The sequence below is a fragment of the Myotis brandtii genome, unplaced genomic scaffold, assembly GCF_000412655.1.
Source record: "Myotis brandtii unplaced genomic scaffold, ASM41265v1 scaffold754, whole genome shotgun sequence".
In the NCBI taxonomy this organism is placed as follows: domain Eukaryota; kingdom Metazoa; phylum Chordata; class Mammalia; order Chiroptera; family Vespertilionidae; genus Myotis; species Myotis brandtii.
Genome location: NW_005371012.1, coordinates 578102 through 600213, shown reverse-complemented (window position 1 = coordinate 600213; position 22112 = coordinate 578102). Strand labels below are relative to the sequence as shown.

At 40.0% G+C, this 22112-nt stretch overlaps 1 protein-coding gene across 1 annotated transcript in view; it reads left to right on the top strand.

Moving 5' to 3' along the window:
- LOC106724205 (E3 ubiquitin-protein ligase UBR4-like) overlaps nucleotides 1-22108 on the top strand; it is a 34157-nt gene extending 12049 nt beyond the window's left edge. Inside the window, exons 12-30 of the mRNA XM_014530641.1 lie at nucleotides 2607-2706; nucleotides 2840-2977; nucleotides 3434-3551; nucleotides 4723-4910; nucleotides 6190-6349; nucleotides 6456-6541; nucleotides 10214-10383; nucleotides 11553-11835; nucleotides 12448-12583; nucleotides 13480-13559; nucleotides 14031-14159; nucleotides 14793-14975; nucleotides 15130-15252; nucleotides 15343-15572; nucleotides 17107-17228; nucleotides 18619-18716; nucleotides 19877-20034; nucleotides 20805-21014; nucleotides 22003-22108. Of these exons, the coding sequence (XP_014386127.1) occupies nucleotides 2607-2706; nucleotides 2840-2977; nucleotides 3434-3551; nucleotides 4723-4910; nucleotides 6190-6349; nucleotides 6456-6541; nucleotides 10214-10383; nucleotides 11553-11835; nucleotides 12448-12583; nucleotides 13480-13559; nucleotides 14031-14159; nucleotides 14793-14975; nucleotides 15130-15252; nucleotides 15343-15572; nucleotides 17107-17228; nucleotides 18619-18716; nucleotides 19877-20034; nucleotides 20805-21014; nucleotides 22003-22108 (2818 nt within the window). The remainder of the gene's footprint in view (nucleotides 1-2606; nucleotides 2707-2839; nucleotides 2978-3433; nucleotides 3552-4722; nucleotides 4911-6189; nucleotides 6350-6455; nucleotides 6542-10213; nucleotides 10384-11552; nucleotides 11836-12447; nucleotides 12584-13479; nucleotides 13560-14030; nucleotides 14160-14792; nucleotides 14976-15129; nucleotides 15253-15342; nucleotides 15573-17106; nucleotides 17229-18618; nucleotides 18717-19876; nucleotides 20035-20804; nucleotides 21015-22002) is intronic.
- The last annotated feature ends 4 nt before the right edge of the window (nucleotides 22109-22112 follow it).

Genomic DNA, 22112 nt, shown 5'->3' with positions numbered 1-22112 from the left:
TCACTGGAGCAAGCAAGCCTCCCTGTTCGCTTCAGTGCATGGCTGCCGGCCGCCATCTTGGCTGACAGTTAATTTGCATAAGGATATGCTGATTAGCCAATGGGAAGGGTAGCGGAGTGACACCAATTTGCATGTTTCTCTTTTATTAGTGTAGATGTTGTGAAGAAAATAAGCCAGAGCGAGGTGATAGAGTGATGGGCTGTTACTTTAGTTAGAACAGTCAGGAAAGAGCACTAAAGGTGAGTTGTAGAGAACATAAGTGAAGTGACACAGTGAGTGTTGCAAATATTTGGGATAGAATTGTACAGATTTTGAGGTAAAAGTATGCGTTGGCAATTTTAAGGCTCAAGTTCAGTATGGCTAGAGTGGAGAAATTGAGGAGGGAGATTAGTAGAGAATTAGGTCAGAGAGGTAACTAGGGGCCAAGTCACCTAGGGCCCAGTGTACTCTGTAGGTGTAAGAGGTTTTTGACACCTACAGAGTGATATGATCTGATTTATTAGTGACTTGATAATACAGCTTCTGTGTGGAAAATAGACTGTAGGGTCATTAGACAAGAAGGAGGCAGAACAGTTAGGAAGCTCATGCATTACTCCAAATGAGAAAGGAAGGGGACTTGGAGTAGGCTGGTGATGGTAAAGGCAGAGAAGAGGTCATATTGGGATATGTTTTGAAGGTATAGCTGATGGGATTTGCTGATGGCTTGAATGTTGAGTGTGAAGATATGACATCAAAATTTTTTGGCATGAACCCAGCCAGTGTGGGTCAGTGTTTGAGTGTTGATCTATGAACCAGGAGGTCAAGGTTTGATTCCTTGTCATGGAACATGCTCAGGTTGCTGGCTCAATCCTGGCAGGGGACTGAGGGGGAGTGCAGGAGGCAGCTGATCGATGATTTTTATCATTGATGTTTCTATCTCTTTCTCCCGCTCCCTCACTCTCTGAAATCAATACAACTATATTGTGAGTCTATCTTCACTCTTGGTATTGTAAAGGGAAATGCCAAAAACACACACACCTATATTCTTAAAGTAGCAGTTACATTTTTAAAATAGCTGTTGTTTCGTGAGATTTAAAAAGAGTACGTGTACATTTTATAAGCTATAAACCATAAGAAAGGGGGGAAAAATCACCCAAATTGGTAAACATTCTAGCAGACATCAGACATTTTTCTGTACACATATATATGTTTTACAAGATTAGGATCACTGTTATGAAATATTGTTGACATCTTTTCAGTGAACAAACTATGTAAGTTTTTAATGGCTGACAGTATTCCACAATATAAATACACCATAGTTAATTATCTTATTAACACTGAAGTTGTTTCAAGCTTATTTTGATAAACAATACTCTATTAAAACTTCTAAAACACAAATCTTTGTGAACTTGTTTAATGATCCCCTTGGAGTAAATCCCTAGAAGGGTAATTGTTAGGAGAAAGGGCGCACTTATTTAAACATTTGCAATGTTTTGCCAAGTTTCTCTTGTCGGCATTTCCACCGACTGTGTGCATATGCTCATTCTCCCAGGTCCGCTGTGACGTGGTTATCGTTAGGCCTCATGTTTGCTAACAGAAGTGAAAGATGTTCTTATATTGCTCTTATTTGTATATCTTTGGTTACTAGTGTGATTGTGGTTTATTGCTCATCTTTGTTTCTTTTGTAAACTGCCTATGTCCTTTGCCTCAGTTTTTCCTCTTTGGTGTTTGTCCTTTTTTACTTATTGATTTACATGAGCTCATTGTAAATTGGATATGCAAACTTTGTCATGTCACTCAGACATAAAGAAAAGTTTTATAGAAGTTGGTACTTTTTAACGCTTTCTTCTCAAAAGAATGACTTTTAGAAAGTTCAAACACCATTTAAATGTCAGCATCTTCACATGACTCAGTGGCTGGGTAGCTCAGTTCATTACAGTGTCATCCTGATATGCCAAGGTTGCAGGTTTGGTCCACACTCAGAGCATGAATATAAGTGGAACACTAAAAATTAATGTTTCTCTCTCTCTCAAAAAAAAAAAAATCAATAAAATTCCATGGGCTTGGAAGTTTCTTCCAGTCCTGGAATTCTTCATTACAGTGTCATCCTGATATGCCAAGGTTGCAGGTTTGGTCCACACTCAGAGCATGAATATAAGTGGAACACTAAAAATTAATGTTTCTCTCTCTCTCTCAAAAAAAAAAAAAAGAAACATTGATGAGAGAGAAACATCGACCAGCTGCCTCCTGCACACTCCCCACTGGGGATGTGCCCGCAGCCAAGGTACATGCCCCTGACCGAATCGAAACCCGGGACCCCTCAGTCCGCAGGCCGAGGCTCTATTCACTGAGCCAAACCGGTTTGGCAAGTCCTGGAATTCTTAACCTGAAGCCTGTGGATCCTTAGGCCGTCTGTGGATGGCCTCCAGGGAGACTGTGCACTTCTGAAATTACATGCAGATTGTGTGTGTGTGTGTGTGTGTGTGTGTACTGTTTTCTCCCCTGGGGAAAGGTCCATAGATTCTGAAAGGGGTCTAGGACACCAAAATGACAAGATCCACTGTTTTTATGGTTGTAATTTATTGTGAGTTATCTTAAGATTTGTGTTTTCCCTTTGCTTCGTGTAGGCATCAGGGATTTGGGGTGCTCTCGGTAATTTTGGCAAACCATGCTGTCAAGCTGTTAACATCCCTCTTTCAAGACCTGCAAGTGGAGGCTCTGCACAAGGTGAGCGGATTGTACTCAGGGAATCAGTATATCAATGGCTGGATCTACTGGGTAAGCTAGTGGGAGCTAGCAGATCAGGTTGTTAGTTCCTGATGATTCATAACATTAATTATCTTCTGATGTTTACCTTCAGGGCTGGGAGACAGATGGTCCCCCTGCAGTCCTAAGCATCATGGCTCAGAGCACCTCCATACAGAGAATTCAACGGCTGATTGACTCTGTTCCACTGACGAACTTGCTGTTGACATTACTCTCAACTTCCTACAGAAAGGTGGGTGGGTCATGCCATTGATAATTGGAAGATCTTATATAGCATAACCTCCTCAGACTACACTCTTACTGTGACCTTTATAAACGCCAAATTTGTGGTAATAGTTTTAAAGATTAGAGAAACTCTTAAATTATTCTAAACATTTGAATCAGCTATTGGCTGTTAGCGTTGTGACACATTTGGCTACTTGGTGATTTGTGACAATTGGCACGCTGAAGGAAAAACATACAGTACACTGTGGAAACACTCCGTTTTTAATTCTTGTCTGTATTTCTGGTTTTGGAGTGCTTTTGTAGGGTAAGGCAGAGAGTCATGAAGGGAGCTATTAGGAGAGCTACTCCTTGGATCTAGAAAGAAGAGTAAGACACAGAAAAGACTTTCCAAGTGGTGATGGGATGAAGTAGGGTGGCTCCAATTTTGTGGTTGTCAGTTACACAAACCTCACTGTTTGCCTAGGCATGTGTCCTGCAGCGTCAGAGGAAGGGCTCCATGAGCAGCGATGCCAGTGCCTCTACTGACTCAAACACCTACTACGAGGATGATTTCAGCAGCACAGAGGAGGACAGCAGCCAAGGTAGAGTCTCTCTTTTCTGTCTTCCAGGAGATCAGCTACACTGCAGGGGTCCTCAAACTACGGCCCGCGGGCCACATGCAAATACAAATATTGTATTTGTTCCCATTTTGTTTTTTTACTTCAAAATAAGATATGTGCAGTGTGCATAGGAATTTGTTCATAGTTTTTTTTTTAAACTATAGTCCGGCCCTCCAACGGTCTGAGGGACAGTGAACTGGCCCCCTGTTTAAGAAGTTTGAGGACCCCTGAGCTACAGAGTGCAGCGGGAAGTTTCCCAGTGGTTCCTCTAGTTTCCTATTTACCATTTTCTTTCAGCTGCCTAGCCTGGATCTTGATTTTATGTGTACTCAATAGTGACATGTTATTTAAGAGTAAGTTGAGCTGTTGAAAACCGAATGATAGAAACTGCTATAAGTAAAGCCCAGATTGCTTTTCATTCCTTTTCCTCCAAAAATCAAAATACATTGCAGTTCATATTTCTTTTCATGTTAACCCATTTTGTGAACTCTGCTCTGAGCTTTCCCACCGGAACCGAAAAGGTTGTGAGGTGCTTGGTTTGGCTGTTGCCATAGATGTGTGGCTTGGGGAAGCTTTGGGAGAGACTGTTGCCGTGAACTACAGGACAAAACTAGCATTACCTCCTGCCTCAGTTTGGAGAAAGGTTGAAAAAGATTAGTATCTCGGATTCTTTATAATCAGGCCTGAGGGACCAATGTACAGTATTGCGAAAGGTACGAATCTTATCTTGGGGTTTACAACTATAGGCAAGTAAAAATTTGCTCTGGAAAATATTTGCTTTGTGGCCAGTAAAATAAAGTGAGATTGGTGTTCTTCCTCTGTTGGGCTCCTTTAAAAAAAAATCGGTAATAAAGGGGAAAAAAATCAGTTTTATTGAGGTATAATTTACATAAAGTGCTCCCATTTTTTGTATATGTTTAGATGTTTTAAAATTTTCAATTACAGTTGATGTACAGTATTATATTAGTTTCAGGTGTAAAAACAGATGAGTTTTGACAAATTTATGCAGTTGTGTAACTACCGCCACAATCAAGATATCCTTGTGTTCCTTTTGACTTAGGTACTTTTTTTTACGAAGTATCTATATGATATACTAGCATTTTAAATTAAAAAAATGTATTATGTTTGTTGGGTGTTTTTTTTCTCTGTTCAGATGATGACAGTGAGCCTATTTTGGGGCAGTGGTTTGAAGAGACCATCTCCCCCAGTAAAGAGAAAGTGGCACCTCCACCTCCTCCTCCACCCCCTCCTCTGGAGAGCTCTCCAAGAGTTAAAAGCCCCAGTAAACAGGCCCCTGGTGAGAAGGGCAACATTTTGGCCAGTCGCAAAGATCCTGAGTTGGTAAGAGTGGATTTCTGAGATTTAGGGGAAGGAAAAATGGGAGAAAGGGCATGAAAAGCAGATAATTTAACTAAAACATTTTGTAGGATGGGTAATTGTAATATTTAAAGGTATTTTATCTTAGGACTTAAATGTATCAATTATGCTTGATGGAATAACTTATACTCTTGGTGGTGTTTCTGTGATTGAGGGTTAGTATCATGGTCTTAGAGTTAGACAGAAGTGATTTTTCAATTATATGTCTCTTACTGCCTCTGTGAGTTTGGGCAAGAATCTGAACTTCTCCTTGCCTCAGTTTTGGTTTTATCATATGGGAGTGATTGTACCTGCCTTTAAGGGTGTTGTGAAGACCTCTTAGCATAGGTCTGGTACATAGTAAGTTCTTGCTAACACTTTTTCCAACCAGTATTTATAGATGATGTACTCTGCGTCAGCCCCTATTCTGAAGCTGTATCAGCAAACAAGTCAGATACAATCTTTGCTCTCATACAGCTTAGTCTAGTCAAGGATCTGGAATAAAGCATTTATACAATAATTCAATTTAATTTTAATAGAGCAGGAAAAGAGCTAAGAATTCTATAATGATAATATAGGCCTCAGAATTGAATCTACACTAACAAAAGACAAAGATGCTAATTAACCATACCTTCGCTACACCCATTAGCCAATCAGAAGAGTATGCAAATTAACCCAACAGAGATGGCCGTTAAATTTGCATACTGCAGGTGGGGCGCCCCGCTGCCATCCAGGCCTCCCGTGTGCAACCCGGGGAGGCGGGGCAGGCACCGTGGGATCGGGCCTGCCATCTGCCACCCGGGGAGCGGGCCTAAGCCAGCAGGTGGTTATCTTCCGAGGGGTCCCAGACTGTGCGAGGGCACAGGTTGGGCTGGAGATACCCGCCCCCCACCAGTGCACAAATTTTTGTGCACCGGGCCTCTAGTATATCAATAATACCCTAGAACTGGACAAATATAGATTGTAGCAGAGAAAGAAGTAAGTCAGTCTATTTGGAAAATCCCTGTCTTCATACAATATTTTGTGAAGTCTGTTATACTAAACTGGCGTACTGTTTTGTGTAATTGGTAGGATTACATGGGAAGGACTATCATAATTAAACTTAGTCCTGATGTAGGAATTTAAAATCTGACTTTTTAAATTCATTGTTTATTATAAGCATGAGGCCCATGGGCATATTTTACTTCTCTTTGTATTCAGGATTTGTAGGGGCTCTGGGCTTCAGAACCTGATATGAGCTTTTTGTTTTTGTTGTTCTTTTTAGTTCTTAGGTCTGGCTTCCAACATTTTGAACTTCATCACCTCTTCCATGCTGAACTCTCGGAACAATTTTATCCGAAACTATCTGAGTGTATCTCTTTCAGAACACCATATGGCCACCCTGGCCAGTATCATTAAGGAGGTGGACAAAGATGGACTCAAGGGTCAGTAGACAGGATATCTTTTTCTAGGGGAGTTTGGCTGTCGGCAGGGTGGTGTGATGCATCAAGTAGCTGCTTGAATAAATTGGTTTTCCCATTTGTCTCCAAGGTTCATCAGATGAAGAGTTCGCTGCTGCTCTCTATCACTTCAACCACTCTCTGGTGACTTCTGACCTCCAGTCACCTAACCTGCAGGTTTGTGTGCACTATGACTGGTCAGGCCAAGAGCTCTCCGTCAGTTCTCGGCAGGCTGCAGTTGTTCTATTGCTGAGGAATGCAGTTTGTCATGGAATCCCCACACTGGAACGAGTTTCTGAGAAGGATTCTAGTATGTCCCTCTGCCTCAATTAGGATCATTTTAGGGAAAAGAAAATGTCACTCAGGAATAACTACATAATTCCCAATGACTGTCCTAGTAGAAAAGTGGACAAAATAAACAAGAGGGCAGTTTATTTAAAAAATATAAATGGCCAACAAACAGGAAATGTTCATCATTAGTAATCTTCAGAAATACAAATTAAAAGGTGTGTTTTAAAGGAATCAGATGACAGGAGATAGATGCTCTCATATACACTCCTGCTTGCAAACCCACCACCAAAATGAAGTCTATGTTCTTGATCGTGGACTTCTAAATCTTAAAATTTTCTCTCCCTACTGAAGTACCTGATGTCCTGAATTCTAAATCTGAAATTTCTCATTTCATTAGTTTCATATATGTATTTATTTTTGCATTTATAGTTCTTAAATGTTAAAATTATTGTTTTTAGTTTTTATAGCAAATGACATCGTGATCTATGGAATCTTTTTAGGCTTTTTTCACTTAATATTATTTAGTAATAAACTGCCAAGATCCATCTATACTTTTGCAGTTCTTGTTTTGACTGCTATATAATATTCCACTGTCTTTGTGACTATACCAGTTTATTTCCCATCTACTCCCACTGACAGACCTTTGGGTTGTGTCAGGTTTAATTGAAATTCCAGGTGTTGCTATGGTCTTTCTTGTACATCTCCCTGTTCTCTTGGGACTATAACTAGGAGTTGATAGGTTATGGAGTTTGTGTGGCTTTAAGCAGATAATGCCAAACAACACTTCTAAGTAGCTGTACCAAGTTTTACTCCCACCAGCAATGTGTCAGAGGCATGTGGATTCACATTCTCTCCCAACACTTGGCAATGTCATATTTTCAAAACTTTCTTAACATGGTCACAGTGGTTCTCAATCTTATTGTGCATAAGGATCCCTGAGGATTTTGTTTAAAATACTGATTCCTAGTTACTGCAACACTGCTTTCGCCCAGTGAAATTTGGTAGATCTCCAATAACTTGCCCTACTATTTTGAAAAGTCTTTTGTTACTCTTAAGATTCATTCAGTAGATTCTCAGAATCAAGACACAAGTCAAGGATTTGAACTTGTCCCAAAAAGGAACAAAATCCAGGAAGCTATTTCAAGAGGTTAAAATTGATTCTCATAATCCCAACATATTTAAGAAATTCTTAAAATTTTTCTTTCGTTGAAAAAAATAATTATAAAAGCTATTTATACTTATCTACTGTTACATGAAAACATTTATTTTTTGGAGGGGCAGGAAAGAGGATATACATTGAGTAGAAAAGTTGTTGACCTATCTAAGATGAAGGGAAGGAAATGCTTCAGTTAGTAGATGGCCAGCAGTACTTCTCAGATTGTATAGGGTCAGGGTATCTTCCAAAGTTACCAGTTCCTTGTCCAGATCTGAGTTTATATAGGGAAGTTTCAGAGTTCATAGACTTGGTCTTCTCTTGCCTAAACTTGTCCAAATAATGGGGAAGAAACATTTTTCTCTAGAGAATAGTTCTTAAGATTCCAATAATGATCATGTCCTCTTAGCATTTTAAAAATAATTACAGACCTTGTGTTGACATGCAATCAAATTGCCCATAGCTACTGAAGAAATCCTTAAACTTCCCTTTTAATTTGATCTCCAAACATTGGACTTTAAATTTCCCCCCCGAATTTCATAGCTATGATGGAAGAAAGTGCAGGGTGGTCAGTGCAATCTAACAATCTTCTATTGAGTTCCCTACCTCAGATATTGTTTCTTTGGAGTAATGTACAAAGCCACGTTACCTAAGGTGCTGTGAAGGGCAACCAGTTAGGGGCTACCAGGCCGGCAGAGGGAGGCAGTTGGGGGCGACCAGGCTGGCAGGGAGGGGGCAGTTGGGGGCGACCTGGCCAGCAGCAGGGGGCAGTTAGGGGTGACCAGGCCGGCACGCAGAGGCAGTGAGGGGCGATCAGGCTGGTGGTGGAGGGGGCAGTTAGGGGCAACCAGGTAGGCAGGCAGGTGAGCGATTAGGAGCCAGCGGTCCAGGATTGTGAGAGGGATGTCCGACTGCCAGTTTAGGCCTGATCCCCGGGATTGGGCCGGCAGTCAGACATCCCCCGAGGGGGCTCGGATTGGAGAGGTTGCAGGCTGGACTGAGGGGTCCCCCCCCCCGCCCCACCCCTGTGCACGAATTTCATGCACTGGGCCTCTAGTATTGTATAAAATTAAAGGAATATATGTATATTAATCATAATCCTTTCACCAAATTCATGATTTTAATTTGTACATGTCTTCTTCTAGTCCCCATCCATATAGTTGGCATTGTTTTACAGTTGTAATTAGAACATTGATACATCTTGATTTTTGCCTTTTCAAATTTTATATATATGTTTTTTATGTTTACCTTGCCACCGTGTGGCTGCATATTAAACATTTAGATATTTTTCCTGGTTTTTTATTATAATAGTGCTACAGTGTCTATTTTTTATATAGCTGAGACATGTTTATTTTTTTTGAATCATTACCTCGAGTCAGGGATTGAGAAGTCATTCATATGTCTGTTGAGCATAGCGATTAAGAATGTAGGTTTTAGAAGTAAACTTGGCTTTGTTACTTGGTAATCTTGTGGCTTTGGTTGAAACCACTCCGAGCTGTTTCCCTCATCAATAAAATGGAGCACATACCTACCCAACGTTACAGCTCTGAGCATTTAGTGTGATAGTGTATGTAGAGCGTTTAGCCTACGGTAACTGCCTAGTACGCGTGAACTACTTGTGATATCTTTAATGTTTTGAATAATTATTTCCAAGGAATGAGCTCCTCTAGAATGTTTTATAAGAATATAATTTAATGTGGCAGACTTAGAAGTTTATCCTGTGTCCTGAGGTAACCATGATTTGTGTTTTCTGAAGCCAAGTGAGAAAGCAGGCTTTTGTCTGCTTTTCCATTGCATCCTGCTCAGTTTGTGTGTGTTTGAGAAGATAAGTTGCAGCTTAGATAACTGAGCTGAACGTAAAGCTCATTTGAAAGACATGCCTCAACTGGAGGCAGACAGCTCTGATTAATTCTAGATGCCTTGACATCTTCCAGGCAAGTTTCCCTGCTAATACTGTTAATGTAAGTTGTTAGACCTACAACGTGTTGTATCTTCCCCTTTTGAGTGTTATTTGTAGCATGTAACTGATTATGAAAGAAAAAAATGTTAGCTATTTCAGTTCAAGTTATCTTTGGAAAGTACAGACTTTTCATGTTCTATCCATTTAGAATATTTCCCTGATTCTGCCGTCTCAATGCATTTCTCCTTTTTCAGGACCTCATTTCTGACACTAATTAATGATACTTGTTAATGGGGTTAGGTTAGTAATTTTTTCCTTTATATTTTTGTCATTTGTTGAATGAAATGATCTTTTTCAAAACTACTTCTAAGTCTGAATTTTTGCATCCTCTTTTATTTAAATTACTCCTTTCGGTGTTAAAAAGTAACATTAGAGAGCATGAGTAGCCTTTTGGCCTCGTTTGCTGTCCTTTTTCTAATGGTCTCTTGTATGTCTTTCATGTCAGAACACACTATTGCAGCAGCTGGGAGTTGCTCCTTTTTCTGAGGGCCCGTGGCCCTTGTACATCCACCCTCAAAGCCTCTCTGTACTGTCACGCCTCCTGCTCATCTGGCAACATAAAGCCGCTGCTCAAGGTGACCCTGATGTCCCTGAATGCCTTAAAGTTTGGGACAGGTAAGAAAATGCCAGAGGAGCCCTGTGGAGAAGGTTATTTACTTTTTCTTTGTAGTGAATCTGTACCTCTGAGGTGGTTCTCTGATGATAGTGTTGAAAGTGGTGAAGGTGGAAGAGTGTGTTTCTAAGGGAGAGGGTTGGGGGAAGATGTGCTGTTTAAAAGATGGAAGTACATAAACTATGGTGTAGAAACAGAATTCCTTCAGCCAGGAAGGGATTTGGTTGCAATTATGAGATAGAACCTAAATCATGAACGTAACCAGTTTTATCCTGACCTGGTTTTTTGAGAGGGAACAGGGAAGCCAACTCTGTCTGTGGTTATATTGCTTTCATCATGAAACCACTGAGAGTGACTCTCAGTCTTTTTTGGACAACTTTTAAAGAATTTTTTTACTTGGGGGAAGCTCAGATTAATTATCTAAATCCTCTTTAGATGGACCTATATTTGCATTTTTGTTTACGTGGTTGGGAGTCTTCAAAGCAGTTTATTTTCCTAAAAGGCTTTGCTTTTCTTCTTTTTACGATCAAATAATTCTAATGTTGGATTGAAGAAATCATAAACCCCTCAAATGCCAAAGACCCTACATTTTTCCTGGTGGAATCTTGCAAAAAGGCCAGGAGGTAGTGGGGGGAATGTGAGGGGGAAGCCCTTATTAAAACACAAATCTCTATTCTGATAGCCAAAGGCAGCAGAAACAGTTGGCTACATTTATTCCTTTTTTGCATAAAAGCTCTTCCAACAAGTTCTGAATAGCAGGGGTTTGAGTTATTTTAGATTATTATTATGCATTGATTTAACCTGTACTATAAAAAAAATTAAACTCTAGAATCAAAGTATAGGGAAAAGTAATAATTGTTTTTACCTGACCAGATTTGTTAATTAAAAAAAAAAATCACCACCTTTTGGGAGTTGGCAGTTCTTGCCATTGTCACAAATGGCTGGGCTGGTGTTAATACTCCTGTGGCCTCCCTAGACATTGCTGAAGGGTTCTTGTGGATCCATCTGGCTTTTTTGTAGCCAAGATTTAGTTTTTTCTTTACATGTGGCTTTTTGTCTTCCTCAATTTGCTATCTTAATGCCTGGGTTTAACTTCCAGCACTTAACATTATAACACTTTGGGGATGTTCTAATTTTTTCCCAATGGACATATTCTCCTTTTCTCTGGTAGGTTTTTGTTGACAATGAAGCAGAATGCCTTGCAAGGGGTGGTGCCCAGTGAGACAGAAGACTTGAACGTAGAACACCTGCAGCTGCTCCTTCTCATTTTCCACAACTTCACTGAGAAAGGCCGGCGGGCCATATTGGTCCTTTTTGTGCAGATCATCCAGGAGCTGAGTGCCAACATGGAGGCCCAGATGCGCTCTGTGCCTCTCATTCTGGCTCGCCTTCTTTTGATCTTCGATTATCTGCTTCACCAGTACTCCAAGGCCCCTATGTATCTGTTTGAGCAGGTATGATGGACATACTCTTTTTGCTTTACTAGCTGTTATTGAGAGTGTTTTCTTCTTGAGTTACATGATATAAGCCAAAATGACCTGCTCAGTTTAGGTTTAAGGTGTTCATTGTGGTAGGCATTTGAGTAGCCACTGGGACTTGTGTTTGTGCACTCACACTTTATGTTTAGCCAGAAGCAATAAATGTAGCTGACTTTATTTGATGTGTTTGTTAAAAGTGGATTATAGGCTCTGTTCACAGGTGTCCTTCTTTGACTTAACCTTGCTTTGTCTAGCAAGCACAGTACCCTGAGCATCAGCCCTTAGTGAATATCTGTTAGTGGTTGAATAATGGTCAAGGAGTAAATTTTATGGTTCGGTGAATTCTTCTGAAGGAATCCAAAATGAGGATGGAAGGGCCAGTTAAGGATTATTATACTCAGCATTTCTTAAAATGTTTCATTTTACTGCAGCAAAAAGATGCTCCCCAAAAGAAGTCACTGGAAAATGTGAAGATTTTATTTTAGTTATGAATTCCTTAAACTTTGATGCATCGGTGTACATCATGCCTGGAGTGAGAAGCAGATGGCAACTGTGCATTCTTCTTACTTTGAGTATTTGTTTTAAAAGGTGCAGCATAACCTGCTCAGTCCTCCTTTTGGTTGGGCAAGTGGATCCCAAGACAGCAACAGCCGCCGGATGACCACACCCCTCTATCATGGTTTCAAAGAAGTAGAAGAAAACTGGTCCAAGCATTTTTCATCAGGTCAGACAAAAGACTGTCAATAAGAAACTGAGTTATTGGTTCTCATGGGCAGGAGACTCCTTGAGGATCTTTGCTCATTAGTTTGTCTACTGCCTTGGGTGACAAATACCTATAGATTCAAAACATTTTCAGAAATAGATGCTCACATCTCCAGCATTTATTTTAAAACAACAAAAAAACACACATTGAGACACAAGAATTAGAGTCCTTTTGTCTGCCACTCTAGATTGATTAAATTTAATTTCTCTTTGGATGTGGTTCTAACTCACAGGCTAAATTCCTTTTGGGTCAATATTCAGAAAATAATGGGAGTCATGACATTCTGTGTGGTATTCCTAGTTGCCCATTCTTTTGATGAGGTGCTTCTTGTGTGCATTTTTTAGTATGAGTTTGCTCTTATCATGAGGATTGTGAGATGTTTAGAGTATTCTGTGGAAATGTTCAAGTGTTCGTATGAATTTACTATCATTTGGATCTCTTATTAGTCCCTTTGGTATTGGGGAAATAGTATTTAACTTTAAGGTAGTCAGTCTAATGATACAATTTTGTTGATGAGCTTGGTAATAGAGCATGTTAGTTAACTCGTAAGTAGTAGTTCTTATCTGGGGGTGATTGTGCCCCCACCGCCAAAGGAGATATTGGGCAGTATCTGCAGACATATTTAGTTGTCACAACTGGGAGGCGCTCCTGGTATTCAGTGGATAGAAGCCAGGATGGTGGCAAACATTCTACAGTCTGCAGAACAGCCTCCCATAGCGGAGTTATTTGGCCCAAAATGTCAGTAGTGCCACGGTTGGGAAACCATGTTCCAAAGTGTTTCTTGGTTTTTACATTTTATGCTTATTAAACAGAGTTGAGAATAAAATACTTTTTTTAATAAGCACATTATTTTTCAGATGCTGTGCCACAGCCCAGATTCTACTGTGTCCTGTCCCCAGAAGCCTCAGAGGATGATTTGAACCGACTCGATTCTGTGGTACCAGGAATTTTAAAACCCCATTGTACATGCGGGTCAGATGGTTTCCACCAAAAGCAGTCTGTCAGGGGGAAAGGGAATGACTGTATGTAATGAGGGAATTTGGTCTGTGTTAAGGTTTGAGCTTATTCTAAAAGGACAATGCTATTTTGAGGTTTATTGGCTGGGCTCCAGTTTTGCTATAGGGGATGTCCTTCTTGGTGGTTGACACCTCTGACACGTGATTCCTGAAGACTTTTAGCATTTTCACATGCCAATATTTTAATGGATAAACATAGTTGCCTTATTCTAAAGCCTGCACTGTGTGCTGACAATAGCTTATATGAGGGCCCTGAGTGGGAATCTTTCTGTAATAAATTATTAATCAGAATTAGATGAACACTTTTGTCAATCATGAGGTTAAACGATAGTGTAAGTAGTAGGCAAAAAATATTTCCAAAAATAATAAATGATTGTCTTTCTTGGTATTAGGCATGTGATGTTCTCTTCTCCAAGCTTGTCAGTTATGATGAGCTTTACACTGCCCTGACGTCCCTGCTTGCAGCTGGTTCCCAGCTTGACACGGTCAGGAGAAAGGAAAACAAGAATGTTACAGCGCTGGTAAGACCATGGAAGCCTCGGCTAGTTATGAAGTTTGGCCTTTGTTTGATAATTGGTAGCAGCTCTACCAGAAATTTCCTTCAGTATTTCTATGTCATTATTCATCTTAGAGATAATTTTGTCATTTGTTAGCATTGGGAAAATTGTGACTTTGAGAGTTAACGGCAACCTAAGTATTACATATCCTGTGAGTGCTTAATGGGTGATACCGAAAGCCTCACACTTGAACTTTTTCTGTGGTCACAGCAAGGGGTCTCTCTCTCTCTCTCTCTCTCTCTCTCTCAGCCTTAACAGCAATCAGGCCACAGAAAAGGCCAGCTGATTGTGGGCCTGCCAAGGAGAATGTCCTGCTTTCTTTTAGTTACTTGCTAAATTGTTTGGAGAGCCCAAGTTGTCTCAGAGCAGCTTTTTTGGCCTGTGAAGTGTGCAGAATAAGGTGCAAATTATTTGTATGTGCTTTCACGTTTTCTGCTTTATTATTAGATACATTCTCTAGAAAAACTTGAGAGCCAAATCTCAATTGAAAATCAGGACTATTCTGCTTTGAGAGTTGTGTTTGGAGCAGTTCTTACCATTAGGGAGACCTTGAGGCAGTGCTACTACCTTATTGACTGCTCTTTTTGCTTCTTCCAGGAGGCCTGTGCCCTTCAATATTACTTTTTGATACTGTGGAGGATCCTAGGAATTTTACCACCATCAAAGACCTACATGAACCAGCTGGCCATGAACTCACCTGAGATGAGTGAATGTGACATCTTACACACTCTGCGGTGGTCTTCTCGCCTGCGGATCAGCTCCTATGTCAACTGGATAAAGGTACCACAGTGGAATGTAGAGCTTGCTGCTAAGAAATAATATTCAAAGCCGGTGTTCTCTGTGCTGTTGGGAACTTTTAAATGTAAAGGTAATGAAAACTTCAGACTCTGTCTATACTGATCTCCTGAACACTTTTTTCTTGCTGTCCAAATAGGATCACCTTATCAAACAGGGAATGAAGGCTGAACATGCTGGTTCTCTCCTAGAACTGGCTTCCACTAAGTGCAGTTCCGTGAAGTACGACGTTGAAATTGTAGAGGAATACTTTGCTCGACAGGTATGTGTATTTTGGATTCATCGTGACTGAATTTGGCTTTTGCCACACAGCCCTTTGCCACAACTAATTAATATCTTGTTATTTTTAAAGATCTCATCATTCTGTAGCATCGACTGTACCACCATCTTGCAGCTCCATGAAATTCCTAGTCTGCAGTCCATCTACACCCTTGATGCTGCTATCTCAAAGGTCCAGGTCTCCTTGGATGAGCACTTTTCCAAGATGGCTGCTGAGACTGATCCTCATAAGTCATCTGAAATCACCAAGAATCTACTCCCGGCTACACTACAGCTCATTGATACCTATGCGTCATTCACTAGGTGTGATGGGCTGCCTGCCCGGAGGTGGCAGAAAGGGAGAGTTAACTTTAGATCCTTGGGTGGTTTACTAGTACTTTCTTCAGGAGCCTGAAAATTCCTAAAATTGAACTTTGTAGTTCTAAGTACTATTCACTCTTAAGATCCTCAATGATTCAGAATTTTGTTGGTTTTGTTTTTATCAACTTAGATTTTTTTTCTTTTCTTTCTTCTCTAATATGAAGGGGTGTCTGATGAGGGAATTTTTGAATAGTTCAGTAAGAATCAAGAGAAAGTTTAATTCTTATAAATCTTTAAATGTTTTCTGGCATTTTACTTGTAAGATACAAAGAAAGATAATGTAATTTTTCCAAGCATGGTCATTTCTTCCATTATGTACTAAGATGAAGCTCTTTAAATGCTCTTTAAATTTTATGGTATGTAGTTAGAGAAACAAATTTTTAATGAGTTAGAGTATATTAAAATCCAACCCTTTCTAATAAGCATGGCAGATCACATGCCATGTAGATTTGTTTGTTCTTCATGATGTCTAAATATTTTGGAATTCATTTTCAGTGTATAAAAATTGGGAGTTTATTCACAAATCAAAATTTCTGGCCTTTTACGTTGAAAGAGCTGGCAGAACTGGGCCTGACTTGCCACGGATCAGTAACAAACCAGAGCTGAGGAGTGACCACTCTTGTAGCGTGCTCACTGGGCACACAGGGGCTTTAAGCTTATTCCCTTTTTCTGGTCCCTCTAGGATTTCATTATTCAGCTCCTATTCTATCGGGCTTTTATGTTAAAAGGGACTTGGGTCTTTGTAAAACTTAACTAATGTCTTTTAATGTGAATGCCTTCCAGTAGAGAGACAACTGTTGCTTGAGGCAAATTTTTGAACAAATAAATATGAAGTCAACATAAATAATAAATATGAGAGCTTGCTATGTGCCAAGTGGCTTTCTAGGTGCTGGTGTATAGCAGTAGCAGAGCTAGGGCTCTTCCTTCTGAGAACTTAATCTGGCCCATTAGGCCAATACTTTCTCATAAATAATAAATATGAGAGCTTGCTATGTGCCAAGTGGCTTTCTAGGTGCTGGTGTATAGCAGTAGCAGAGCTAGGGCTCTGCCTTCTGAGAACTTATGGTCTTTAATCTGGCCCATTAGGCCAATAATTTCAAAATGGAACTGTTACTAGATGTTCCTGGGCAAGTGAGTTTGGGAAGTGCTGGGTAAATAATATTTAACAGTTTTTAAAACTTCTCAGAGACTTTATATATTGCCAATCTTCCAAGGCCAGGGGGAGAGGGGTTGAAATAGTATTCACTATTTCCTGAACTCATTTATACTGGAATTGTGCTTTGGGAACATTTGAGAGGATGGGATATTCTTTGGGAAAGTTACCCATTGGAATTCTTATGAGAGCAGAAAGGGGCAAGAGCTGTCCACTATATTTAACAGACTAGGAAACGGGTACAGGTTGTCCAGAGTTAGTTTCTCCTAACTACAATGGGAGTAGATTCCTTCGGCTTTTACATATCCCCCATTTTCTCTTCAGAGCCTATTTGCTACAGAACTTTAATGAAGAAGGATCCACTGAGAAACCTTCCCAGGAGAAATTGCACGGCTTTGCTGCTGTTCTGGCTATTGGCTCTAGTAGGTGCAAGGCAAACACTCTGGGTAAGTGAATGTGCTTTTGCATAATACTGTTATTACAACCAGTACTGCCACTTCCTTCCCTCTCCACCTGTCTACTGGCATTTTCCATTTATTGGAACCTTTCTGTGCATCAAGCACTGACAGGTTTATTGGTTTAGATCTTCACAGTAACCCTGTAAGTGTTGGTATCATCCCCTTCTACTCATAAGGAAACTGAGGCTTAGAGAAGTTATTTGCCCCTAATCCTGTAGCTTTGCAAGGGGTAGAGCTGGAATCCAAACCAAGATAAGTTGGTTCTAAAGCATCAGGCTATTTTGTGAGCACAGATCTTTGTTCTTTTTTTCAGTTATAGAAATTAGAAAGACGAGCAGACTATTGTTTCAGGCTTGGGAAAACCTTCCCTGACTTAGGAATGATCTGGTAGAAATTTAGGATGGGGAATCAAAAGAACTGGAGTTAAGTACAGTAGTTACCCTTTAAAATTTCCAGCCATTTGTCCCTGGCCGCTTTGGCTCAGTGGATAGAGCGTCGGCCTGCAGACTCTCAGAGGTCCTGGGTTCGATTCTGGTCAAGGGCACATGCCTGGGTTGCGGGCTCGGTCCCCAGTGGGGGCGTGTAGAAGGCAGACAATCAATGATTCCCTCTCATGATTGATGTTTCTGTCTCTTCCTTTCCCTTTCTCTCTGAAATCAATAAAAATATATTTAAAAAACAACAACTTCCAGCCATTTGTATTTTCCTGAATTTCAAACTTTAAATGCTTTGGATGTTCAAATATTCTCACTTTAGAAATTAAACTTTACTACTTCCTTGAATGCTGTTCTTTATGATTTCTACCCTTAAGATTTATCTTAAGGGTAAAAGGGATCAAAGCAACACTTATTTGTAGAAGGTGTAGCAGAAGTTTAATAGTGATTTTATTCTAACTTTTAATGACCTACCTTTACTTTGCATCTTGTTTCCAGTTTTCTGCTTTACTTACACGATTAGAAAGTGAATATGGTGGGAAATAAAAACCTTACAATTGAGATTAAGCAGTTAGATAGTTCTTGGACATAATATCGCTATTGAACTATCCATCTAAGCCAGCGGTTCTCAACCTATGGGTCGCGAACAATGAAAATACATCTTGCATATCAGATATTTACAATACGATTCATAACAGTAGCAAAATTACAGTTATGAAGTAGCAACGAAAATAATTTTACGGTTGGGGGTCACCACAACATGAGGAACTGTATTAAAGGGTCGCGACATTAGGAAGGTTGAGAATAACTGAAAGCTATCTTAGGAATTATTTTGACAGCTTGAGCTGTCATGGTTCTTTTCTGCCTTTGGGCCTGGCTTTTAAGATGCTGTGCCCTATTCTTTTTCTCTAGTGATGATTCCTTGTCCTTTTTGTGGCCACCAGGTCCAACACTGGTTCAGAATTTGCCATCATCAGTGCAGAGTGTGTGTGAGTCCTGGAACAACATCAGCACCAATGAATTTCCCAACATCGGATCCTGGGTGAGTGTCTGTTTTTCCAGGAAGCACTAGCTCGCCTGTGTTCTGTTCTTATTCTTTAGGCTAAAAGTAGCTACCAGGGGATCTTAGTATGCTCCAATAGTATTTGCTGTGGCTAAATCACTAATCAAAGCCTTGAATTATCCATATGGGACCCATGTGGTCTTTTGCTAAGAAGTGTGTGTTCTTGTGTTACAGGACAGGTACTCTGTTACTCTGAGCCTCAGCTGCTTCATCTGTTAAATACAGATGTGAAATTAAGAATATTAAATGTAAATTGCCTTGCACATGATCTAGCATGAATTCTCAGTAAATGTTAATTGTTTCCTTTCCTTTTTAGCTTATGTCAAAACCATGCTACTCTTGTTATAATTTTATGGGGTAGCTTTTAGGTTCTCTAGGCTTTTAGAAGACTGTTTACTCTTCTGTCAGTTTACTTGAACTTGGTGTATTCTCTACTCAGATTACCTCTTAACAGATTATTACAGTTCTTTGGAAAAGCCAACTATTATAATCTTATTATCCCTGCTTTGTAATTGTGGCTTCAGTTTACATTACCTAAAGCCTATAGTACAAGAATAATTAAGATATTTGTAATGGAGATCCAGATGCATTGCAAAATCTAGATCCTTCTCAGGTATTCAAGACAACAGTTTTCATGTTGTTAATATACAGTTGACCCTTGAACAACTGGCTTGAAATGTGTGGGTCCACTTATAGGTGGATTTTTCAGTTGGCCTGTACAGTTCAATTTGACATTGTTCAAGGATCAATCCTGGTGTATGAGGAGGACTGACTGTAGTTATATGCAGATTTTGGAATGCATGGGAGATCGGTGCCCCTAACCTCCAAGTTCATCAGGGCCAACTGCAGTATATTCTAATTATTTGGAAAGTGATATTGGGCATTTTAGCTTTTTATTAACTAAATTTTAACTTTTAAAATATTAAATTAATTTTGTATTAACTAAAGTTTGTACCTGCTCCCTCCACTCGACCAGCTTTCCTTCCCAGGATGCATAGTGTACACTGAAGAGAGCCATTGTCTGTAAACCTCAACAGGGCCTTAGTTTATGTCAGCTTGGTTTCTTTTTTTCCATATGAGAATTTTATCCTGGCTAGGTATATGGCCTGTCCATTCGTGTCTGTTTTGTCTCCATTCAGCGAAATGCCTTTGCCAATGACACCATCCCTTCAGAGAGTTACATCAGTGCTGTGCAGGCTGCTCATCTGGGAACTCTTTGTGGCCAAAGCCTGCCCTTGGCTGCTTCCCTGAAGCACACCCTCCTCTCTCTGGTCAGGTTGACTGGGGATCTTATTGTGTGAGTATTTACTATGTAGCCTGAAGTGCTCTCTATGCCTGTATTCTGTCATAGCTAAAAAAAGGCACGGGTGTTTTTTAAAAAAAGTCTACATAATAATGCCTTATGCATGTTTCTGTAGCTGAAAGCCTGGTGGGTTAGAATCTGAGCTTTCACCTAGAATGATTTTTAACTTGGTTCTGAAGGGCAGCAGAGTACCTCCTCCCCTCTCTGTATAGGGGAGAGTCTTTCAGAAAAGGCATGCTGGCTTTAGATCATACTGTGATTTGGAGGTGCTTCGGGTTTAAACTTTAAGGTGATAGTGATATATTTGAAATCAGATGTTTCTCCAGATCATTGTGGGAGGCACACACAGCCATTGGGGATTAGGAATGGCCATGGAGGGACTATTTTGTCTTCCTGTACATAGGTCACGGGTAAAGTCCTATATCACATTGCCTTAAAAGTAAGCCAGATTCCTGACAGTTCTAGAAAAGTATCTGGGATGGGTTACTAGATTAGGTTTTAGTTAATTTTCTTTTCTAAATATCAAAAAATAACATCTTATTGTTTTAATAAGTGAATTTTTCATATGGAAATAAGTTTTGCTTCTGATATAACAATGACAAAAATGATATGGCATCTCTGTAAAAAACAATTATCAAGGGCAAAAAGACTGTACTAAGAGTCCTTCCCCTTAGTAATGACTGAATTGCCCTATTTTGCCGTCCCCCCTTGCAGCATTTTGGAGAAGTGTACTCACTAACTTGGCTCCGTTTTCTTTGTTGAAGTTGGTCCGATGAGATGAACCCGCCACAGGTAATCCGGACCCTGCTTCCCCTCCTGTTGGAGTCGAGCACTGAGAGTGTCGCTGAGATCAGTAGCAACTCCCTGGAGCGCATCCTGGGCCCCGCGGAGTCGGACGAGTTCTTGGCTCGTGTGTATGAAAAGCTGATCACTGGTTGTTACAACATTCTGGCCAATCATGCGGATCCCAATAGGTGAGCCTGATTGAGGAGATCAGTCAGGTTCCTGTGACCTGCTACTCTCAGTGAAATGTACCAATACAGGCTCCTTTATGCCATTAATTATTAGCTTTTTATTGTGCTTTTAAACAGAAATTTCTATACTTGTGTGCACTTTGTGTTGTCGGCATGGGCATGAAAGTTATTTGGAATCCTCTTTTGTGGTTAATTCTTAAGAATAAACATGAAGAAAATGGAAGGCTTAAATGCTCAGATTTGAAAACTTGAAATATTTCAACAGATGCTTATCAAGTGCTGTACTAGATGTGATGAAGTATACAAAGAAACTGATAACATTTCTAATATTTTTGTGACCAGGCTTCTGAGATGGGTGGTCAGTGGAATTAGGTAGTTTCATAGCATTGTTTGGCTTTGATAGTTTAGGCCATGTTGATGTGGGCGAGTCATAAAGAACAGATGAGTAAGTTATAGTTTTACCCTACTGAGAACTATATAACTAAAGGGTCTAAGTATTGGGATTTCCTTACTTTATGTTGTTGAGACCAGGGTTTTTTTTTATCCTGGGCTCTCCCCCATCCCCCTTCCCCCCATTCTAAGTATTGGGATTTCCTTACTTTATGTTGTTGAGACTAGGGTTTTTGTTTTTTATCATGAGCTCTCCCCCACCCCACCTCCCCCCATTTCACCCCTCTTCCTTCATTCCTTCCTTTCTTCCCTCCTTCCCCACCTCCTTCCATAACATCAATGGTCCTTTGGACTCTAAGCTATCGACTACATCAGTTATCTCAGATTTTAGGAATTTTTTGTTTTATTTTAATTTATTAAATATTTATTGCGTACTTAATTGTGTGCTAGGCTTTTATGCTAAATTTTGATGAGACAAAATTGAATATTACCCTCAGGGTTTAGTCATAAACAAACTTTAGGCTTTTAAAAATCGGTATTAGGAAGACATTGAAACAGACCTCCTTTTTGGTAGTTAATTTTTCTTTTTTATCCACAGTGGACTGGATGAATCCATCTTGGAGGAATGTCTCCAATATTTGGAAAAGCAACTGGAAAGCAGCCAGGCTCGTAAAGCCATGGAAGAATTCTTCTCTGATAGGTGAGCTG